Source organism: Squalius cephalus (genome assembly GCF_949319135.1).
Source record: "Squalius cephalus genome assembly, chromosome: 19".
In the NCBI taxonomy this organism is placed as follows: domain Eukaryota; kingdom Metazoa; phylum Chordata; class Actinopteri; order Cypriniformes; family Leuciscidae; genus Squalius; species Squalius cephalus.
Genome location: NC_137140.1, coordinates 6,442,132 through 6,467,401, shown reverse-complemented (window position 1 = coordinate 6,467,401; position 25,270 = coordinate 6,442,132). Strand labels below are relative to the sequence as shown.

General features: G+C 38.5%; 1 protein-coding gene across 3 annotated transcripts in view; it reads right to left on the bottom strand.

The window, feature by feature from the left end:
- prkg1 (protein kinase cGMP-dependent 1) overlaps positions 1-25,270 on the bottom strand; it is a gene marked incomplete at its 3' end in the record, with an annotated part of 171,914 nt that overhangs the window by 100,121 nt on the left and 46,523 nt on the right. For all 3 annotated transcript variants that reach the window (XM_079851685.1, XM_079851684.1, XM_079851686.1), the window contains exon 3: positions 7,375-7,488. In XM_079851685.1, the coding sequence (XP_079707811.1) occupies positions 7,375-7,488 (114 nt within the window). The remainder of the gene's footprint in view (positions 1-7,374; positions 7,489-25,270) is intronic.

The window sequence follows — 25,270 nt, the reverse complement described above, 5'->3', positions numbered from 1 at the left end:
AATAGCTGCACTCATCGTGAAGCGTGCAAGCGATTTGCAAAGATTAATATAAAGATTAATATAAAGCTTAATAAAACGTTACACTCACTTCAGGTCTTCTGGAGGAGCAGCAGGAACACAAAGTTGGTACAATCCTTTTTTTCAGGAACAGCTTTTAGCAAAACCAGCTTTATACTGACCCTCGTTCGTAAAGGAGTCTGGTGTGTGAAATGATTCGCGCAAACATGAAAGCATTGACGTTGATCGTGGGAAATATTCCCTTTGAAAACAAACTCAGTCACTGCGTCTTCAGCGGTCCGGATTTAGGAACATCAAAATGACTGCTGTGTTCCTTATTACACCCAAGAACAGAACACCACAATCACTTAGACGCCATTTTACTCAGTGCTCCAGTTATCAACAATGACGCGCCGGTCCGCGCGGACTATGATTGACAGCTCGCTCACGAGCGAGGGCGGGGCTGTGTTGAAACGCTACTGTCAATCAACAATTGTGGGAGGAGCGTCGATTTTGTGATGTCACAAAATCGAACAGCTTGATTTGAGTTGGGGGGAAACATAAAAGAAGATTTTTAAAAAAAATACTCGATGGATTTTTATCATTTTATGATGGTTGTGTACAGGCACTGCCAACACACATTTCAGTACAATCAACTTGTAAAAGTGCATGTACCCCTTGCATATGACCCCTTTAAGGACTGCCCACTGAATGCCTATAAAATACAATGTACAGCTCCCTTAGTCGGACTTGATGACTGCAGCGCCCAACATGTTCTCAATAAAGAATCCTGCTGAAAATCCACTGTCTCCTGGTCGTCACTTCCTACAGGGTCTGGTTAGTTGCTCAAAAATAGTATAATTTTAGACAATAGTATAATAAAATGATACCCCAACATATATGTCATAATGATAAAATTATAACCCAATATTTGATTTCATAATGATAAAATTCCCATGCCTTTCTGTGTCTGTGTATTGACCTGAAAGCAATTACATTCCTGGTTCAAGGTCCAGGTATAGTTCATTTTCCACATTCCACTCAGTCTCACGGACAGTTGTGTTCGCACAACTTTCAAAGTTTACTCAGATGAGCGCAGATGATCAGATGAGCGCGGATGGGTGAGTTCGATGCCTTGGGAATGAGAATAGATTTTGTATTCAGCAGAATATGGCTATCATTCTTCTGTTAGAGTACTAAATGTAGTTCTGTTCTCACAAAGTTCAGTTATAAACGAGAGTGACAACTGCATTCAACAACCAAACCACCTAGACTGTTGCCACCTTTAATACTCAATGCGGTAACAGATGATATTCACAGCTATCATATATAATGCATTTCTTTGTCAACGGTACAAAAAGTGTGAAAGCCTTTAAAGGCTGGTTTAGAGGAGATGAATCTGCACAGTCACTCTTGAATTGCACAGTGGGGTTGAGGACTATTACATACTTCCACTTTGTATTCCAGATGACAGCCCTCTTACATTACTACATGACACACTGATAGCTGTTCAGACATCCCAACACTGACAAGCACCAAGGTGGGCACTCTGGGAATTCAAGGTCACAAGACGTTACAAGATTCACAAGTCAGAAGAATGTAGTATTTTGTGCCCACATTCTTATTTGTGCTACTTTCTGATTAATTTTGGAATGTCCTCACCACTTGCCATTTGGCTGGCGGTTTTATTAGGAACTGCATCATAATACAGTTTAAATCCTTTACATTTAAATTACAGTATGTGTAGCTCAGGACACCACAGCTGAATGAACACCCAGGTGAGTCATACAAAGGTAAACAAACACCAGTACTCCAGGTTGGTAAGGAGCAGCAATGAGAGACATCATGTTGAACGGAACAAACAGACAACTGTCGATTGAGAAGAGAAGAGAGTTCAACGTCAGTTCACTCTGTCATTCAACACAGTTTTTTCCTCCGTCCGGTTAAAATTTTAGCAGAGAATCCGCTGAAATCCTTTGGCATTTGGTGGGTGGTTCGCCATCTTGCTTCAGGCGGTGATGAGCTCAGTCCATGTCATCGCCATATCCACGAAGAAACCTCAAAAATATAACCCAAAATCCCTCGTAAAACAAAAGATTGTTCAAGTTCAAACAAAACCAATGTCTTTCTAGACATTCGGTATAGTTTTAAATCACAGTTTCTGTTATGTTCTCTTTGAATCCTCTCTTCAAACTCTGCTGACAACATCCGACAACAGACAACATGCTGACAACATGCATTCGGACCTAATGCAATGATGAGACAATGTGTAACGGAGGCCAGCTAGTAGTCGCTGTGTGAGTAAACCTCACTCCTCTGATCTCAATAGGCACTCTAGCAACAGACGCTAGAGGCTGCAGTCTTTAGCCTCCTTGTTGGAGCGCCTGACTCTCACGCCGGCAACCCGGGTTCAAGGCCCACACAGATCGGGGCGAGTAGGACCCGGGTGGAGGGGTTATATTGGTGCCGTGACCCGGGTGGGAGTGAGGTATAGGGGGGTGAGTGTAACAGAGGCCAGCTAGTAGTCGCTGTGTGAGTAAACCTCACTCCTCTGATCTCAATAGGCACTCTAGCAACAGACGCTAGAGGCTGCAGTCTTTAGCCTCCTTGTAAGAACGCCTGACTCTCATGCCGGAGACCTGGGTTCAAGGCCCGCACAGAGCAGGGCGAGTAGGACCCGGGTGGAGGGGTTACAAATGCAATGATTGGACAAACATTTTATTGTCCTATGCCTTCCTCAGATGATATGTATACATATACTGTTAGACATTTAGACCACTTTACTGAGTGATGCGAAGAGACTTTCCGAAAATCAGCATATTAAAATGCTTTTTCTCAGCTCATTTGGGGTTTTGGGTCTATTACAGTGGTGCAACAGATAGTGGTGCTACAAACATTTTTCTTTTTTGAAAGGAAAAAAGAACTAGCTTGTTAAAACTTGACAATGGTGATGCCTATTAGTTTGACTTTAAAGGTTAGTCATGTCATCCTTGTTAGGGGCATTAGAGACATGTCTGGCAGAGAGCAAACTGTTATTATAATAGCAGTAAGACATTTATTCATAGTCAGAGATTCAGACAATCCTACAGCTTGTGATCATTATAAGAAATGGGCAGTCCTGAACAATCATCTTTTGAAAAGGCTTTGATTTTTAAATGAGGAAGTAAATCATTGCAAAACACTGTACCATCATCACTGCTGAGTAAATAATGACTATAGGAACTATAAATGGCCATTTCCTCCAAAAGACTTTTCTTTCAAAAAGAATAATCCAAATGTCTCACTTGGATACAGTGATTCTCAAAAGGTTGAGGTAAGAAAGCACACGCCTATTTTAAGATACATTTCCCATTCAGCAACATTCCTTTACATCTAAGAGGATGTAAAATATCTGGCTTTATCTTGCTTAAACATCCTTGAACTCTGAACACATACTTCCATCAAAAAAAAGCTGGAATTAATGAAGTCAGATTCAGTGCCATACCAACCATGAGCAAAGGGACACTGCCAAAAAGCAAAGGGTGAAACGATCTCCCCTGGGGATTTCACCACTAAAATTCAATGCGCATGGGTTTCTATGGCAACAAGCGACTCTCTGCACTTAATGCAACAATAAACTGGAGAGACAGTTAATGTGTTGCTCTCTAAATTTTAGCTGCTAATGCCCTTAATGAGTCCGGATGCCGAAATCAAAGAGCAAGCTTTGTGGCTGGCTGTCTTTGAATAGGACTTTTTTTCCATACATACAGAGTTAATGAGGCTTCAGATCACAGGTCTACAGCAAAGTATACACACTGCCTTACTCTGTTTGTGTGTGTATTTCTCTCTTTCCCTTCCCTCAAGATCATACAGATGTGGTACAACTCCTGTGCTACGATATTAGTAGCCTGACCTACGTTAATTTTTCACTCTATCAAGTGGATGGAATTTACATTTGTGATTGAGGAATGTTAAATATATATATGGCCATACATACACGCAGTTGCTGCAGATTTGTCGGCTGCACATCCATGATGTAAATCTCCTGTTCCACCACATCCCAAAGGTGCTCTATTGACTTGAGATCTGGTGACAGCCCATTTGAGTATAGTGAACTCAATGTCATGTTCAAGAAAACAGTCTGAGAAGATTTGAGCTCAGGTAGGCTGTGGCGTTTTTAACGATAGTTAATTGGTACAAAGGGGCCCAAAGTGTACCTAGAAAATATCACACACCATTACACCACCAGCACCAGCCAGAACCATTGATACAAGGCAGGATGGATCCATGCTTTCATGTTGTTTATACCAAATTCTGACCCTACCATTTGAATGTCACAACAGAAATAGAGAATCATCAGACCAGGCATTTTTCCATTTCCAATTTCGCCTCATTTTGGTGAGCCTGTGTGAATTGTAGCCTCAGTTTCCTGGCACCGGTGGTCTTCTGCTGCTGTAGTCCATCTGCTTCAAGGTTCGATGTGTTGTGCGTTCAGAGATGCTCTTCTGCAGGCCTTGGTTAAAAAGTGGTTATTTGAGTTACTGTTGCCTTTCTATCAGCTCGAACCAGTCTGGCCATTCTCATCTGACCTCTGGTATTAACGAGGCATTTTTTCCCACAGAACCGCCACTCACTGGATATTTTCTCTTTTTCGGGCCATTCCCTGTGAACCCTAGAGATGGATGTGTGTGAAAATCCCAGTAGATCGGCAGTTTCTGAAATACTCCAACAATCACGCCACGTTCAAAGTAACTTAAATCACATTTCTTCCCCATTCTGATGCTCAGTTTGAACTTCAGCAGATCGTCTTGCCCATGTCTTCATGCCTAAATGCATTGAGTTGCTGCCATGTGATTGATTGGCTGATTAGATATTTGACCTAACAAGCAGTTGAACAGCTGCACCTAATAAAGTGGCCAGTGAGTGTATATAGATATAGATATAGATATAGATAAAAAATAAATATAAAAATATGTATGTAAAAAATATTTGATGCAATACAAAGGATAAAAAACTCCTTTTGTGCTCTGCAAAATGAAGTCATAGAAGTTTGGAATGTAAAGTAAATGATGACAGTATTTCTATTTTGGAGTGAACCAACTTTCTTTTTAAACATACTGAATGGATCTCTGTATCTCAGCAGACACAGTGATGAGGTATAGCAAATATCAGATTAATGTCAGACTAATATTCCCTGTTGTATTGATGTTGTGTTTTTACTGAAACACCACCAACAGAGTTGGCATAGTAAATGTAGAAGAATAAAAAACAAAAAAACTAATTGGCATTTACAACATCTTCATGACTCACATCCAAATGATAGCTTCATCATATAATATTTTTATAATGGAAATGTTATCATCACCTGTGAATAGATTAAGCTCCTTAAGTCACTAACACATCATTACATTCTACTTCTTGTGTGATGCATGTGCTTCTCATATAGCAGTGACTCACAGCACACCTCTCTAAGAAGCTTGCTCCTTGTAGTTTATGACTAGACACTCTGTAGAGATCAGTAAGCTCGGAGATCACCAGGGAATGTCTCAGCACTGCTAAATCATTTTTGCTTGGTCTCACCTTGATATATACATGTGTCATTATTTTTCCCCATCTCCTTCTCCCCTGATCTGTTTTCCTTGCTTTTTCTCTGCATTTAGGATGTGCTGGTATATATATATATCTTGGCGGAATAGATCTACTACGCTGCTGCTGTAGAGCAAGTACTGAGACTTGCTACTGACAAACCATTCACAGAGATTGCTGTGAGCATGTAAGATGTAATGCATGTAATGCTGCTTCTGCACATGTAACATACATGAATTAACCCCCGTAGCAGATCTATACAGGTGGAGCTGGGGAAGATGTAGGGTTTCTGAAAGCATACTGCATACTGCTACCAGCAACACCCCGGTATTTGTTTGAAAGTTGAGCCGCAGCTCAATGGACGCTGATGCAATAACAACCAATCAGCTGAGCCATGTAGAAGGAAATTCTTTTGAAAACATTCAAGATATTCCAATTCAACATCATGTGGCAAAATAAATTCTATTCCATACTCATGAATTGAAAGAGAGCCAATTCTTAAATAATTGTTGCCCATTCCTTGTTCTCATCATATATCTTGCAAAACTTCAAAAGAAAGGGAAAAATCTTAGCAATACAATCAGTTAATAAAAAAAAAAAACTGAAACAGAACCAGCAGCAAAATATATTTAATCAGATCTTGTAAAGCAACAGCTGCTTCACAGAAAACATTGAAAGAAAGAGAGAGAGAGAGAGAGAGAGAGAGAGAGAGAGAGAGAGAGAGAGAGAGAGAGAGAGAGAGAGAGAGAGAGAGAGAGAGAGAGGGCGGGGGGGAGGGCAAACAGAATGAGAGATGGGGATAACTTGTTTTTGCATTTGCCTCAGAGGCGAAAAGCTAAAAAATAAGATGCTGAAGATTGTACTTCAACATGACAACATAATGGCTTTGTGGTTGTGTTTCTCATCCTGGTGACTCTCTTCAAATCTGAGGAAATGGCCTAGCATTCGCACTTAAGAGATGCAGATGAGACACTGAGATTCTGACTCACCTCTTTCCGTTGCTGGTATATATCTCACTATTTCATGCTACCAGTTTCTACCAGTGTCAATAACAAGGATGCAAACACACGAAAGATGAGTGATTTAGTAACGATTGAAGTACTATCACGCAGCAAAATAAACAATATGCAATTTTCTAATAAAACACATTGTTGCATTTAGTTTAACATGGGAAGAACCGGAGCCATTATCCATTGTACATTTTGATAATTAAATTAAGTCAGGCTTGCAAATTATTTCGCCAGGCTGACATGCATACAAATCAGCTTGTCACATTGTTTTAGAAATACAAGACCTTGTCAAACAAGAACAGAGCAATAAAGAACAATATTTGAATTGTTTATTATCACAAGACTCTCTACTGGTTTTGCTGGCATGCCTTAAAGCTTTGCATTAAAATATTTAAAGGGGCAGAAAAAAAGTATGTAAGTCATTTAAGCTACTTCATATATGTAGATATAGTGTACACGTGTGTGTGTCTGTGTGTGTGTGTGTATGTGTGTGTGTGTGTGTGTGTGTGGTTTCCATGGTTACTCCCTCCTGAGAGTAGCTGTTCTAGCTAAGTTAAGGATGACAACACAGTGTATGTGTTTCCATGGTTACTCACTCCAGATTGTGGTTCGTCTTTGCACGGTTATAAAGAGAAAGGGTCTTTCCATGTGCACATTCATGTATGAGCATGCGTGTCTGCATTTTGCAAATGCAATCTCATGTGCTCATATTTAACAGACGTTTTGCACAAAAAGTACAATACATTTCCATGAATTAACTTTTGAACTGTAAATGTGCAGGTGCATTGTTCTCCTCACTCACTCTGTACCGTAGCAGTCCTGGTGCAGTTGTAGAGAATGGCAAGCTCTCCGAACACTTTCCCCGGTCCCATGGTGCAGAGTTTCATCCCCTCCTTGGTCACCTCCACCTTGCCATCTGAAAGCAATCAGAAGGTATATCCTTAAGTCCATTGATGATGCTCTGTTCATGAAAGTAAGCATGACAGTCTGGAAATGCATCCGTGCCAGTCGCCTGGATTGGAGCGAGCCTGGCCTAATACATTCCAATAACAGTCTCATTTCATTAGGACAGCAGACATGAGCAGAAGTTTCGAGGAGAGTGGGGGAGGTGAAATGACTGGTAAAGGAACGAGCTCTCTAATGTAATGGGCACTGAGAGAAATAGGCCAGTGAAAAGAGGAAAAAAATAAAGGAGTGGAGGATTAGCAAAATATTATGCCTAAACTATTAGATGAGATGCAGTGAAACCATACTGAGAGGGCCTGGGACTGTTATTTCAGGATTAATGCGCAAGACACACGCAACTCCTCTGCGTTAACTCATGGGAAATTCAACAACAGGCTTGGCTGAAGAGCTCATCAGTCACCTCATGCAGTTTTCAAATAATACCAAAGCTTCCGAGGGCCCTACTTAGAATAAAGTAGGTCTGAGAAAACACTTCAGGCTAAATGCTGGCAACAATAAGGTTGTGACACTTCTATATTAGGGCTAAGAGAAATACACATACTTTACTCATGTGAAGGAGGATAAAATACTGTAAAATAAGTATAGGTATGATTCAATTGGTTTCAGGTCTTAGTGGAAGTTCTCTGTCTTTTGTATGTGGGACTTTTATGTTTGGGGCAGAAACATCCTGTAGTTGGCAAAATTGACTTTTATTTTGACAGGAGTGCACCTTAGAGGAGGAAGGCCTTCTTTACTAGAAAAGGCCAAGCCAGGTTTTGGCAAGACAGCATGCATGTTAGGTGATTCTGTTTGAACCAAACAGATTGGTGTTTTTTAGCCTTCTCTTTTGAAGTCGTTTATGGATTAATTACCCATCGAGGTTCAAGAGAAGACTTGGGGTTTTTGGTATTTTGGTTTTGTCAAGTTTGGAGGATTATTACCATTTTTTCTGGACATCTTGATTCATTTTTTGGGCTCAAGAACTAAGGATTCACGCATAAGGACAATACTTCTCACGCATGGACTATTTGATCAAGGACTCTCGAATGAGTGTTAATTTTTCTGATTAATCTGCTTATGCCTATCTTTGTCTGATTTCAAGTATTTATACTGTTTTTTTCTCTTAATCATTCATGCCTTGTGAGTGCCCTGAACTTTTAAGTGACTATTGGTTTACTTAAGTTACAAGCCAAGTTTGTTACAAGGTAGCAAGTAAAAGCAAAGATGTGTATGCCGATATTTACAATCGGATGTTATTCACATAAAAGGCATGTTGGGGGTGATGAAGGTTTTATATAACACAGTGTTGCGGTCAGAAGATTGGCATTAGAGATGCACCAGTCAGTTGGCCATAAATCAGAACCGGATGTTTTTTGCTCCAAACATGATTGGTTCTCTATTCCAGACCTGCACACAAACTGCATTGCAATCATTTCCCAAAATGTAATTTGTGCGGAAATATTAAGAAATCTCTAAACAGAGAAAAGAGAACAGAGACACACCAGCAGAGCAAAGGCACCAGTGTTGGGGGGTAACTTGAGTTTTGTAATCAGATTACATTTTCAAGTAACTAGTAAAGTAATGCATTTCTTTTCAAATTGACAACAAAATATCTGAGTTACTTTTTCAAATAAGGCAAGTTACTTTGTTTTCTCATTTACAGTGCTATGCATAAGTTTAGACACCCATACTAAAGTTGACTAAAAAGAGGGGAAAAAAATCATCTTTTGGAAACTGAACTTAATGCCTTAATTTAAAAAATTAGGAAAAATCCAACCTTTAAGGACACCAATTTTCTTTGTGAATGAATAATGTATCGTAAATAAATAAATGTTCTTCCTTAAAATACAGGGTGCATAAGTTTGGACACCCCTATGTTAAATTCCCATAGAGGCAGGCAGATTTTTATTTTTAAAGGCCTGTTACTTCATGGATCCAGGATACTATGCATCCTGATAAAGTTCCCTTGGCCTTTGGAATTAAAATAGCTGCACATCATCACACAGCCTTCACCATACCTAGAGATTGGCATGGTTTTATTTCAGTTAGCCTAATAGCTATCTTATGGAAAGTACCCCATGCCAATCTCTAGGTATGGTGAAGGCTATGTGATGATGTGCGGCTATTTTAATTCCAAAGGCCAAGGGAACTTTATCAGGATGCATAGTATCCTGGATCCATGAAGTAACAGGCCTTTAAAAATAAAAATCTGCCTGCCTCTATGGGAATTTAACATAGGGGTGTCCAAACTTATGCACCCTGTATTTTAAGGAAGAAAATGTATTTATTTATGATACATTATTCATTCACAAAGAAAATTGGTGTCCTTAAAGGTTGGATTTTTCCTAATTTTTTAAATTAAGGCATTAAGTTCAATTTCCAAAAGATGATTTTTTATTCCTCTTTTTAGTCAACTTTAGCATGGGTGTCTAAACTTATGCACAGCACTGTATTTACTGACAGCACTCTCGTCCCCATGTTGAGACAAATTGAAGTGCAGAGGCGTTGTGTGTAAACATGACGGTTATTGGAGTTCTAGACTAATGTGAGCGTGCATTTACTCCTCTTACTTGCACAAAAAAATATACCAATATTCCTCAAAATGAATAAAATCAGTGAAATGCAGAATCAGAATATTATGCAAGCCTCCAATAACTACATATGTTAAATAAAACATACATTTGTATGCATTTAATCTCACTTTATTGACAAATTTACTTGCTTCTGACCTTCGATGATTCAGATAAAATTAAGCAAAAAGTAAGTGTTAAACTTTTTTTTCTCCTGCATCCTATTCTTCCGTTATCCAGAATGGCAGCACAGCTGAAAGGTTTATTTGAGCTGCAACCCTCTACTGTACAAGCGTGAATTAGCATTTCCTTCAAGTCTGAGGCTTATTATTTCACTTTTGGTGTAAAAGGGTCTTTACATTTGCCCAAAAATATAACTTTTTTCCCATAAAAAACAAGCCTAGCCCAGGTGAAAAAAAAAAAAAAGTTACGCAAAAGTAACATTACTTTTTCTAAAAAAGTAACTAAGTAACGCAATTAGTTACTTTTTAAGGGAGTGACACAATATTGTAATACATTACTTTTCAAAGTAACTTTCCCCAACACAGAAAGGCACCAGGCACAGCAAACCCGCAGTTTGCGATGCTCGAAATATAGGAAGAAAAATTGGGGGTGGGGGTTTACATGAATGTACCGTATTGTTCCGAATTCAAGACTACGTTATTTTCTTGGAAATACATCTGAAAAAATGGGGTCGTCTTATACAGTGGGGAGAACAAGTATTTGATACACTGCCGATTTTGCAGGTTTTCCTACTTACAAAGCATGTAGAGGTCTGTAATTTTTAATCATAGGTACACTTCAACTATGAGAGACGGAATCTAAAACAAAAATACAGAAAATCACATTGTATGATTTTTAAATAATTAATTTGCATTTTATTGCATGACATAAGTATTTGATCACCTACCAATCAGTAAGAATTCCGGCTCTCACAGACCTGTTAGTTTTTCTTTAACCCCCTGGGGTCGGCAATCACGCCGGCGTGATCTACTTGATTTTTTTCTTATCAGTGCAAAAGAGACTCAAATAACTCTGTCGATTTTTGTCATACAGGCAAGTGTTATACATAATTTAAAACTGTTAAATGTCTTCTTTTATTTGTGTACACAAATAATAAAAACAAAATGTTATGTTTTTCGTAAAGTAAAGAAAATAAACATGATGCGCGTTTTGCCGTCTCTCTCAATGAGAAACTCATTCTGAAACGCGACAGAAAATGACCCGTAACTCAGCGAATGTTTGTCACACAGACTTGAAACGTATGTCTATACAACGCTTGGAGTCTATATTTTTAAAGTATGTAAATTATATAAAAAACAAATATTATCTGTTTAAGTAATCCGTATAAAAGCAGCGGCATGTACAGTTTCTCAAACACGTCCTAATTAACTATAATGTGACCACGCCCACGCGCGCACGAGCGATTGACATGCAAATGATCCATGCGGAGAAACGCAGACCTGTAAACGCCCTCATCACCTCAAAACAAAGAATCAGAAACTTCAGTAACTTACTCCTCTCTGCTGCTTTTCACCGAGTTTGGAAGACTGTGTTTGTGCTGTGCTGTGCTGTGCTGTGCTGTTTACCTTGGATTTACCTCAGAAGAATTAGAAGAACGCGATTTGAAGATGAGAAGATTTTTAAGGTAAGACATGTTAAACTGGTGGTGCCAGATTAAAATTTATGTTATGAAATGAGATTGGAGTAAAAACATGATGTCGTACATGTATATGCATCTATATATAGAAACATGTTGAAATGTGAACTAGACTGGTAGGCAACCTTTCAGTGCTAAATGTATATACATGTCCGACACGAGGATGTTTTTATATTTGTTAGTTTGGAGCGGCTTGATGCTTCAGTAACACGTTTGCGCTTGAAAAGCAAAACGCTCCAAACAATATAGGCTTCATTTTTTTTTACTCCAAATGTTTATTTTCATTATGACATTATGAAATGAGATTGAAGTAACATATGATAATCAATATATTTTTCTCTAGTGCAGTGTTACTGAAGGGTTCCTCTTTAACGATAGGCTATTGTTATTATTTTATGCAGCACAGCACATAGCTTATGCCTACAAGGCACAACAAACCTGGTGTGTGTGTGTGTGTGTGTGTGTGTGTGTGTGTGTGTGTGTGTGTGTGTGTGTGTGTGTGTGTGTGTGTGTGTGTGTGTGTGTGTGTGTGTGTGTGTGTGTGTGTGTGTGTGTGTGTGTGTGTGTGTGTGTGCATTTTGTACATTTTAAAAAGCTATTTTAACCTGAAAAATCTAAAATGTATTCCCCAAATCATACAGCCCTATAGTTTCTCTTGATATCAGCATGTTCACAGCGTTTGTTTTTTTTCAGGGACCAGATGCCCCACTGAGGAGTCCTGCTGACTTCAACATTCACATAAGTCTCCGTACATGAACATGGTAAAGTGAAAAATCAAACACCTTGGAAATGACAGGTATGTACTATGTTTCAGGAATGGCAAAAAGGTGTGTGACTGGTTAAGTCTCTCTCTTTAGATCAGTGTGTACAATAATGTGCTTTTTTTTGTCATTTTTTGTGTATCTTTGGATTATGTTGTGTTGTAAATAAACAATCAAAAAGCCATTCTTTTTAAAATCTCCTTATTCTTTGTGCAAGGTTGCTCAGAATGATAGGGCCTGATAGCTCCTAATAGGGCCATTAGAAGAGGGTCTTTGTCTTTCTCAGGTGTGAAACCCATTAAATATTCAGGATGTGTTCACGCCTCACACAAAATTTACAAAATTTACAAAAAGTCTTACAAATTTAAAATCAATATATTGATCTTATCTGAATGAGTTGTCAGGATGATTTTCACATAGTTTTGAAGCAAATATTCTAGGCTACATGATACAATTTTCAAAAGTCTTGTGAAGAAATAATCAATATGGGTTTCATGAACTTCAGTGACAATTGTTTTTTGTTTTTTTTCACAAACCACGCATAAATGTCATTATCTCAAAACTACAAACTTTTACATACATGCTGCTGACATATTATTGTAGCAGAGTTTGTGCTTAATACAGTGTAATCAGACTTTAGCCATGAAAATGTCACAAGTAACAGAAATAATCAGAAATGTCAGAACACCTCCAGGGCCCAGAAAACACCTCAGACCCCAGAGGATTAAAAAGCCCACCTGTTCTCCACTCATTACCTGTATTAACTGCACCTTTTTGAACTTGTTACCTGTATAAAAGACACCTGTCCACACACTCAATCAAACAGACTCCAACCTCTTCACAATGGCCAAGACCAGAGAGCTGTGTAAGGACATCAGGGATCAAATGTGACCCCGCCTGTGAAACCCCGGCTAAAGTCGCAGAATCGAATTATGAGTTAACGAGCGACAAAGTAGTCATAGCCATAAAAATGACAAAAATAGGCCATGTGTGTTTATTGCTGTAAATGATAGATTATACCAATGGTTTTGAGATGCAATACTTACATTTTCATTTATAACATGATAAATACTGAAATTAATGATTTTATTGACACTACGTTATACTTTTGCGCAAAAAAAAAACCCGGACGTGGGCTTCCTAAACATTGATTTCAGTCGTCTCTGGGTTTATTTCGCGCAACAACACTGCTGATTCTTATATCATTCGGTTCAGGAACTTCTTTTCTATGTCTTTTCTATTAGAAAGAGTAAAAACAGACTTTAATATCAATCCGCGAGCGGTAATCAGGTCACAATGGAAAAAAAAGGAGATGTAAGCCGCGTTTAGCCGCGTCAGCCGCGTTTAGATGTCTGAGGTGATTTTTTCTTGTCATAGCCAATATTTTAAGAACTGCTTATTTGTTTTGTAGCTCAGTATTCTGCCAGTAATATTAAACTTATTTTAAGGACGTTTTTGGCCTGCTATGTGTTATTTGCTGGATGGTAATGCGTTGTTTTGACATCTGATATGGCGACACCGAAGCATGAGCAGGAATGGAAAATAGCTGCTTGCTATAGGCCTAAACAGCTTGCTTTATATTAATCTCGGTGGAATTGACCCAAATTATGATTTAACCGGTTTTGTGTGTGAGTAAATGATGACAGAATTGTAGTTTTTGGTTAAACTATCCCTTGAAATTGTATTTATTTATTTTTTTTTTACTCCAGATTTACTCAATGTTACACCGTGGGCCAGTAAGAGAATGATAAATGTTTATGTTATTTAATTGATATATTATTGACATTTTTTTCACTGATATTACATTTTACTAATAAAGTTATACATTAAATCATTCCATTGAACTGACATGGTAATTGTTCCTACGATCAAGCTCTTGTGGTACCCCCATTCGTTTCAATGTTTTTATGCTTTTAGCTTTTTGGACATGCACATAATAATAAATAGACCTGTTTTACAAAACTTTAAGAATTTTTCCACCAATGTCTCATATATCACTAAAAAGGGGAGAATCTCAGCTTTAATGTGTTATATGGCACATATGCAGGATAACTATGGATCAAATGTGTTGCAGTTTTAACAAATAACCTCTTTTTAAATTGGAATTTCTCAAAAATATGATTTTCTGAGCCCGAATTTTAGCAAATCTTTGACATGGCCTTACTCAGTCAATATTAAAGATATCAAGGTTATATTTTCACAGAATGTTCTTTACATTGTGTAGGATGATTTTATGTAGAAAACATTGAATCACAAAAAAATGACTTTAGCTGGGTTTTCACAGGCAGGGTCACAAATTGTAGACCTGCACAAGGCTGGGGTGGGCTACAGGACAATAGGCAAGCAGCTTGGTGAGAAGGCAACAACTGTTGGCGCAATTATTAGAAAATGGAAGAAGTTCAAGATGACGGTCAATCTCCCTCGGTCTGGGGCACCATGCAAGATCTCACCTCGTGGGGCATCAATGATCATGAGGAAGGTGAGGGATCAGCCCAGAACTACACGGCAGGACCTGGTCAATGACCTGAAGAGAGCTGGGACCACAGTCTCAAAGAAAACCATTAGTAACACACTACGCCGTCATGAATTAAAATCCTGCAGCACACGCAAGGTCACCCTGCTCAAGCCAGCGCATGTCCAGGCCTGTCTGAAGTTTGCCAATGACCATCTGGATGATCCAGAGGAGGAATGGGAGAAGGTCATGTGGTCTGATGAGACAAAAATAGAGCTTTTTGGTCTAAACTCCACTCGCCGTGTTTGGAGGAAGAAGAAGGATGAGTACAACCCCAAGAACACCATCCCAACCATGAAGCATGGAGGTGGAAACATCATTCTTTGGGGATGCTTTTCTGCAAAGGGGACAGGACGACTGCACCATATTGAGGGGAGGATGGATGGGGCCATATATCGCGAGATCTTGGCCAACAACCTCCTTCCCTCAGTAAGAGCACTGAAGATGGGTCATGGCTGGGTCTTCCAGCATGACAACGACCCGAAACACACAGCCAGGGCAACTAAGGAGTGGCTCTGTAAGAAGCATCTCAAGGTCCTGGAGTGGCCTAGCCAGTCTCCAGACCTGAACCCAATAGAAAATCTTTGGAGGGAGCTGAAAGTCCGTATTGCCCAGCGACAGCCCCGAAACCTGAAGGATCTGGAGAAGGTCTGTATGGAGGAGTGGGCCAAAATCCCTGCTGCAGTGTGTGCAAACCTGGTCAAGAACTACAGGAAACGTATGATCTTTGTAATTGCAAACAAAAGTTTCTGTACCAAATATTAAGTTCTGCTTTTCTGATGTATCAAATACTTATGTCATGCAATAAAATGCTAATTAATTACTTAAAAATCATACAATGTGATTTTCTGGATTTTTGTTTTAGATTCCGTCACTCACAGTTGAAGAGTACCTATGATAAAAATGACAGACTTCTGCATGCTTTGTAAGTGGGAAAACCTGCAAAATCGGCAGTGTATCAAATACTTTTTTTACTTTTGCGTCTAAACTTTTACATGTCAATAATACACCCGCACCAATAGGTAGTGCCAAATATGTGCAAATTGAGTGTTTCCCCCAGGACTGATAAACACAGCGGAGTCAAACTACTCTCATTAAGCAGCAAAGAAAGACGCTGTGTCAGAGTGTAATGTTAGAAGATGACGAGCCCAAAAAGACAGTCTTAAAAATGCTAAAAGTCAATGAAAAGCTTGCCGCTTTTCTACAAGCGGCCGCTTCGAAGAAACTGACAGGCAAGTGTGTCAGTAGGCCACAAAGTCCTCATCCAGCTGAAGGCACTGGAAATCACCAAAGAGCTGAATTTACCCACCAGCGAGGCACATCATTTATCATTTCGGTACCGATGCACTTGCTTGTCAATATCCTCGAAGCAGCCGTTTTGAAGCAGTGTAATGGATTAGCACTTGCCCTCCGACTTCAGGGAGAAACTGCTGTCTTTTCAGCGATATGTGATTGGCCAAAGGAAGAAACATTCATATCCCCTGGATCAGAAAGGTAATGCGGATCAAACACCTGTGTTTTTTGACATGCCAGCATTTGTCACTGTACATAAAAAAAGTCATAGTGAAATCTACTAAATGAGAACTTCAGACTTCGTCTTATATTTACTATTTTGAATAATTTTTGGAATAAATGTATGGTGTTTTTGTGAGTCTCTTAGGCAACATTTATTTGATCAAAAATATATTTATTAAAAATAAATATTATGAAAAAAATAGTATAAAATATCATTACAATTTAAAAGAACAGTTTTCCATTTGAATATATTTTAAAATGTAATTTATTTATGTCATTATGAAGCTGAATTTTCAGTAGCATTACTCCAGTCTTCAGTGTCACATGATCCTTCAGAAATCATACTAATATGATGATTTGTTGTTTAATGTTTTGCTGGAAAAAAAAAAAAAATTGTGGGAACTGTGATACTCTACAATACACTATTCAAAATCTGGAGCAAGTAAGATAAAAAAAAATAATAATACTTTTATTCAACAAGGATAAATTGATCAAAAGTGACAGGCCTAGAAAAGACATTTATAATGTTACAAAAGATTTCTATAAAAAAAAAAAATAAAAAAAAATGCTGTTCCATTCATCAAAGAATCCCGAAAAATTTGACACTGAAGACTGGAATAATGGCTGCAGAGAACGCAGCTTTGCATTACAGGAATAAATCACATTTTAAAATTTATTCAAACAGAAATAAACAGAAAATAATACTATTTCACAATAATAGTGTTTTTTCCTGCATTCTTGATCAAATAAATGCAGCCTTGGTGAGCATAAGATACTAGTTTAAATTTGAATCAGCTGAAAACAAACAGTAAGGGTCCTCTCCACAGGGGAAAAAAATGCTTATCTTCTTCATCATACCTCTTGATAGGCTAGTCTGCAGCTCTGATGCTATCAGCAAGGCTAATCCAGACAGGCTACAAATACACTGGCCCAGAATCAGTTTGCTGTGGCTCTATTCTCCTGCCACCTGGGGTCTGTCTAATGATGGACCTGAATCACCACTGGCCATCCCAAGCTCTAACAGCATGAAACAAACACATCCACTTTTAGCCCACCACGCACACCAGCCAACTCACTCAATGTGTCCATACAATGCTAAACTTATTTTAAATGTACAATTTAGATTAAAACTGAACATCTGGAAGACATAAGTTCTATCAGTCGATTCTCACGTCCTAGACTTTGACTATCAGGTTTGAGTTAGAGGCTGCAGGACTGAGTCAAGCCAAGTTGTGGGCTTTGGTCTGTAAGTCTTAGTAAATATTATAAATAAAGGAATCATGTGGATTTCCTGAACACGGTTGTGGCTAGAAATACAGATCATGAAGTAATTTTATAAAACTGCAACAACCTACAATGGATAAAATCAGGTCACACACTTATAAAAAAGTGATTACCAAATACTTCACAGTCTGACCCAGATTCAACGGCTCAATGACTGTAACAGCTGATTTAGAAATAGTCAAGTCAAGGCTACTGGTTGGCATTGGCAAGCTAAAATTACATTGTTTACTTTATGGTATGCCACTTAGCTAACTACGCAACCATAACTTTGAGTTTAAAATGCACAAAAAATCCAGATATGATTCAGGAGTTAAAGATATTTCACATAAATATCACGCAAAGGAGATGCATGTCAATGAACAAGTCGGCCTTGTTTTTCATCCCTATATACACATATACACATCTGGGATAATATGACAAATTCTAAATCAGTTAATTGTCACGGACGGATGATGATGAGACGTAGCCTAGAAATCTAGATGCAACCTAGCGGCAGCAAAATTTATTTTGCAGCCAGTGTAGTCTAGCAACTCTCCGTTGACTTTCGAGCTGGAAAAACCAAACTCAGGTCAGGCCAATCACATCGTGCATAGAATAGGCGGGGCGGGCTTAACATAATGACGACAGAGTTGCGACGGTTCCCTGCTACTTGAAAACAAAGAATGGCTGCTGCTGCTGGTGAACAGTGGTCTTTCGAATCGGCTTTGGCCGCGACTCTGGAGGACTTGGAGTTAAGCTTTTCTTTGAGAAAAGAGCAAAGAACGGCACTTAAAAAAGGAAGATGTGTTCGGAGTTTTGCCGACTGGATATGGTAAAAGTTTAATATACCAACTAGCCTTCTTCGTTGCTCTGATTGGTTATAGCGCTATCCTATTGCGTGCAGAGGGATTTTGAGAGACAACCGTTTATCCCGCCCCTCGGATTGAGCCGTGCCAATGGTGAGTTGCCAGACCTAACATCTTGATGTAGGTCTGGCTTGCCAGGCTAGATGAGACGTAGAGGATCTTAAAATGCAGCGTGAACTTTATTAAACAAATGTGTATAGTCCCACATAACGATAATCCAAATCAAGGGATAAGCAATGTAACAGCGTGTATTAACACAAACAACACCAGACAATGAGGAACTGAAACAGAGGGCATTAAATACACAAGAACTAATGAACTAATGAGGGAAAGGTGTGAGAAATCAATCAAACATGACTAACCCTGACAACATAACCATTGGTGCGTCTCAATCAGCTCCCTAATTCAGTAGTCAGGGCACTGATCCATTTTAAAAGCTGTCTCAATTGCAGAATCCTTCCAGGGCACCCTATAAAGTCCCACAATGCACTGTGCACAATGCACAAAATCAGGGAGCATTGATACTCACTATGCTCCCTTTGAAGCACGAAACTTAACGCGAGACACTACAGCTGAATAGGGTAACATTTTTAACTAGCAGATATCACCATGAAACTGTCCCAGTTGATTACCTACATTAAGATGAGAAAAAATGTATTACAAGTTTTCTGTAATTTAATGTTTAAATATATTTTATGCATATTTTAAAAAACAACATCTGAGTATTGGATAAAGCCAGGTTCAAAATTCTTTTTTCATTGTGTTCACATATTAGATGGGAAAAAATTACAGAGGGATTTATGGATATCTACTTTTGTTATCCTGTAAATCAGATAGCCTAATAGCCTTAAAAAATTTGCTTTTGCCATGTTTTTTGGGATAAAATTTTATATAAATCAGGCTAGGAATAATATATTTACAAATCCCTCTGTAAATGTCATCATAATATAATTAGGCACAAGACTGGAAAGTTTGGTGTATATAGGTGCTACTGAAATGGAGATTTCGGACTTGGAGTATGAGAGAAAAGTCATTCTGAGAAAACGGGCTTATCATTTTCAGAGAACCTAATTAAATGTATACTTGCATGGCCTTTGCAGTGAAAGATATCATAAAGTTCCTGAAGAAGGATTTTTGATGGTCCCATGAGTCTCAATCGATTTCTTCAGCGTTGACTGAAGAAATGGTGATGAACTTGCGTGGTTGGTTTGACTCTGGCTCCCATGGCTGAAGTGTAGATTGTGGCCTGCCGGCCCTGGGCCGGAGAGGACACGCAGAGCAAACAGGAGAAGGGAGGAAGTCGGAAGAGTTAATGGTGGGAGTTGCGATGGACTTCTTCTGTCTTGAATGAAGACGTTGTGGCAAACTCCTGAGGTTGTCCTTGATTCTGTTGTGGTTGAGAGAGTCCTCTTTCTCCTGAATAAGCACATGGCTGGTTGTGAGTCAAGGCCTGGTGTGGCCCCGCAGGACAGCAACCCGAACTTACAAGAGAAGACCAAGAGAGGGAAGGGCTTGTGTAGAGGCCATTTAAAGCCTGAGAAAGGTTTCAGGGTTGGCCCAACCAATAAGAAAGGGGGGATTTCTAAGCGGGAGATTCCTCTGTTGGGAGGATTTGTGACGCTATCTCAAGTGTGGTTAGACATCTGCCTTGCTGTTTGTGTCCATTTCTACTCAGATAGATATAAAAAACACACACTGCATTCTAAGAGAAGGTGATGTACACTAAAGTGCGAGTCATTAAATGAGGATTAATTAGATAGGAGACACGATACAGTTTCCTGGGGTGCATGTTCATTTATAGATCAGTTCGTCCATAAATTGATGTAAAATCTGTTTTAAGGGCTGTGGGTCTTTTCTATGGCCTCTGCTTTTTCCACGTGACCACATTTTTAACAGCAATAAAACCAACTTAATCTGATAGTAGTCATGGTAAAACAAGACCCTTCTTGGGGGGATGGGACCATAGATCCCAGAGTGAGATTTAAAGATTATTTGTTAAATCTAACAAATAATTGTGTCTGATTTGTCTCAGTCGTTACACACGTAGAGAAAGTATTTTCTAAAGAAAAGTATTTATCATAATGTACTTTAAATAATATAACAAGTAATGTCAGAAAGATATCAAGCTCTGCTGTTGTTCATAAATACCAGTCATGGTGTGATGTTGTACAGTGATGACATTGTTATGGAAATAGAGTCATCAGTGTCTGAATGTGTAGTGAGCCAGCGTCCTTTACTGTCCTTACCAGTGCCCGAATTCCTGAACACGATATACAGATTCACGAGCTCGAGAGCTTGGGAGCCAATTGAGACGCACCCCATGACAATCAAGGACAAACAGGAACATACGAACAAAAGGAAACAGGAAACAAAGAAAAACAAACTAAAAGTCCTTGAAAATGAAACCAAACAAAGCCACTTGAAGACAAGCCTGCAACCTTAGCATAAAAAAGGATAACGCCTGCTAAGACGAGACCTTTTTTTAATGGATGTCAATGGATGCTTCACTACGCTGAATAAACCGCATTTGCGAGGAAATAGCTTATCATTTAATGAATCGACAGCCCATCGGCTAATCTTCAAAACGTTTGCTCTTAAACATTCATTTTGGATTGATCTATTTTTAGAGTTTAAACCAAAAAAAGAAAATTGTTTTGTAAGAGAAACCACAGATAAGTTGCGCTACAGGTATGATTCAGTTTACGGCACAACTCTGAAAGAAAATTCAATAATTGCTTATTGGGTAATTTGGTTTTTCAAATGCACATGCAGATTTCATCAAACATATCTTGACAGAATTTTCTGAACATATTTATAACTACTCAAATCTGTGATCAGCAATATGGTTAAAAATAATTTATATATATTTAACATTTAACATATATTTAACATATTTAATAATATATTATTAGAATGAATAATTTTTATAATATTTAATAATTTCATAATTAATATTTCTGGATTTTGTTAAAGTAAGAAAACAAACAAAGCAGTAGAATAAAGAGAAATGTGTTTATTTTAAAACCAGTTAACGGTTGCATTATTTCCAATTTAATTATGTTTTTATTCTTGCAATTCAGCAGGTTGTATGTTGTAGTTTTTCAGTGTCAGGGTTGCAAATAAATCAAAATTTTATTTAATTTATTCTAGTTAAGCAGTTGCATGATGCCATAAGAAAATAGATACTAGAGATACTTTACTAATGTTATTGTAAACTATAACTATTTTAAAGTTATTGTAATAACACTAAAATATGATTGCCACTGGTTCAATATGGTTCTCATGTAAGGACCTGTTGCTGACAACAACTTAGATGAGCTTAAGAGCAGAATAATCCAGGATTGTGTCAAATCATCAACAATTAAATACAGCTAACTCAATTTCCGACATGGAAGAATGGTACCGTTTTATATGACATCAAATTAGATTTTGACACGCAAGTTTGAGTCAAGTCAAAAGTAACAGCAACTCGAATGTCAATGTCAAGTCTCAAGCTTTGAAATTCAAAGTCACACGTTTTGAGTACACAATGAAACCTTCACCACATAATATATCAAACCAAAGGTCCTGCCGCCACTGTCTCCTCTTAAAGCATAAAGTTTTATTCGATTTCCATCATGTTCTGATGGCTTTATCTAGGCAAGGCAATATGAGGAATGAGACCAGGCACAAAAGGAGGATGTTGTTATCAGGGAGCTGTGACTATCAGCCTATTTTCGGGCAGGTCATGCTGACTTGTGCTCTATTATCACTAAATCCGCAACCAAGGGAAATAACCTACTGTAACTAGGACGTAAAATGTGGTACTGTATGCTTTAGGGCCCGGAGACAACAAGATGTGCATGCAAAAAATAATGCTCTGTAAGCTGATGCTATAATATCTGCACTTTTCAATTGCACAAAAGATTTTTTAGTGTGGAAAAAGGTTCTTTCGATAACTAAAATGTTCTTTACACTAAGAGATTTTGCACATGCATTATTTCAGACTAGTAGACAGACAACATCCAAAATACACATTTAAAGGGATAGTTCACCCAAAAATGAAACTTCTGTCATTATTTACTCACTCTTGTTCCAAACCTGGGAGACTTTCGTTCATCTTCAGAACACAAATGAAGATATTTTTTATAAAATCTGAGCCAGTTCTGTACTCTCCATTGACAGCTACCAGCTATCACTTTGACGCTTCAAAAAGTTCATAAAGAGATTGTAAAACTAATCCACATGAATTGAGTGTAGTTCAAATTTTCTGAAAAGACACGATCGCTTTACATGATTAACAGTAATATGCAGTGGCATACCGTGGGGTTTCAGTCAGGGCCCTCTGTAACGATCTCCACTAGGAGACGTTCTGTCACTACGCATCAAAATTTGATTGGCTGATAACACACGTCAGTCAAAGTTATGATTAAATGGAAAATGGCAGCTTCAACGGAAGGCTAACTACTAGTGCTGGTCCACGCCACGGAGCTGAGTTTAGATGGCATATCCAGCTCAGCCTCACAAAACCATGTTCTTTCTGGAAATATAATCGTAACGTACTGAAATAGACAGTAATTGAATTTAGACACGTTCAGACACACATTAATTATTTTAATTTAATTATGACAGGGCTGGCCCTGATGGCCCACCACTGGTAATATCCTTATATCTACCTTCCAAATATCCTATCATCTCCGCTGTTGTATAAGTTTCAGATGATATAAAACTAGTATGTTTGCATAGCGGTCCTCTTAATGTGAGGATGTGACATCTGTAGTACAATACAAATAAAATACAAATTATATTTGTATATTGTACATTATATTACACAAATTTAGTTTTCCCCCAATTTTAATATACATTGTATATTATTTCACTTGTTTGCACACTTGAATTATCAGTAACTTGAATTGATATTTTAGTATTGTAGTATTAAAGTTTAATGTTTTGATAAGACCTTATCCAATCTGGATAAGACCATATTAAGCAACTATAGACCGATCTCAAATCTTCCTTTCATAGGCAAGATCATTGAAAAAGTTGTCTTCAATCAGCTGAACAAATTCTTGAGCTTGAATGGATCCTTTGACCATTTTCAATCTGGTTTCCGACCGCACCACAGCACAGAGACAGCGCTCATAAAGATAATAAACGATATTCGCTTAAATACTGATTCAGGCAAATTATCAGTGCTGGTACTACTTGACCTTAGTGCTGCATTTGACACTGTTGATCATAACATACTTCTTGACAGGCTGGAAAACTGGGTCTGGCTTTCTGGGATAATCCTAAAATGGTTCAGGTCATTCTTAGATGGGAGAGGTTATTATGTGAGTATAGGAGATCATAAGTCTGAGTGGACATCCATGACATGCGAAGTCCCTCATGGCTCAATTCTTGCGCCACTCCTGTTCAACCTGTATATGCTCCAAATGAGCCAAATAATGAGAAAGAATCAAATTGCTTACCACAGCTATGCAGACGACACACAGATCTATTTAGCCCTTTCGCCTAACGATTACAGCCCCATTGACTCCCTGTGCCAATGCATCGATGAAGTCAACAGTTGGATGTGCCAAAACTTTCTTCAGTTAAACAAAGACAAAACTGAAGTCATTGCGTTTGGAAACAAAGATGAAGTTCTCAAGGTGAACGCATACCTTCACTCTAGGGGTCAAACAACTAAAAATCAAGTCAGGAACCTTGGTGTGACACTAGAGTCAGACCTTAGTTTCAGTAGTCATGTCAAAGCAATAACTAAATCAGCATACTATCATCTGAAAAATATTGCAAGAATAAGATGCTTTGTTTCCAGACAAGACTTAAAGAAACTTGTTCATGCTTTCATCACCAGCAGGGTGGATTATTGTAATGGACTCCTCACTGGCCTTCCCAAAAAGACCATAAGACAGTTGCAGCTCATACAGAACGCTGCCGCCAGGATTCTGAGCAGAACCAGAAAATATGAACATATCACACCAGTCCTCAGGTCTTTACACTGGCTCCCAGTTAAAATTAGGATTGATTTTAAAGTATTATTACTGGTATATAAATCATTCAATGGCCTAGGACCTCAATATATTGCAGATATGCTCACTGAATATAAACCCAACAGATCACTCAGATCATTAGGATCATATCAGCTAGAAATACCAAGAGTTCACTCTAAGCATGGCGAGTCCGCTTTTAGCTATTATGCCAGCCGCAGCTGGAACCAGCTTCCAGAGGAGATCAGATGTGCTCCTACAGTAGTCACATTCAAATCCAGACTCAAAACACTTCTGTTTAGCTGTGCATTTACTGAATGAGCACTGTGCCGCTGTTCGTCCGACTATTTGTACTGTACTGTATTTTATTTTATTTTTCTAAACTGTTTTAATTATTCTTATTAGGGCCCAAGCCCTGAAAGGGCGAAGGCCCTATTGTTTCCGTAAGGATTATTTTTTTTTTTTTTCTTCATTATTTTTTTTTTTGCCTTTTTGACACTTTTGGGGCCCTTAACATGCTCAAAAACTCTTGAAATTTTGCACACACGTCAGAACCCGCGGCCATCAGGGCCGGGCTGAAGCTGGTACCGGGGCGTGGCAGGGGGGCTCGACGGCGCCCCCTGGAATGGGGTCCGAA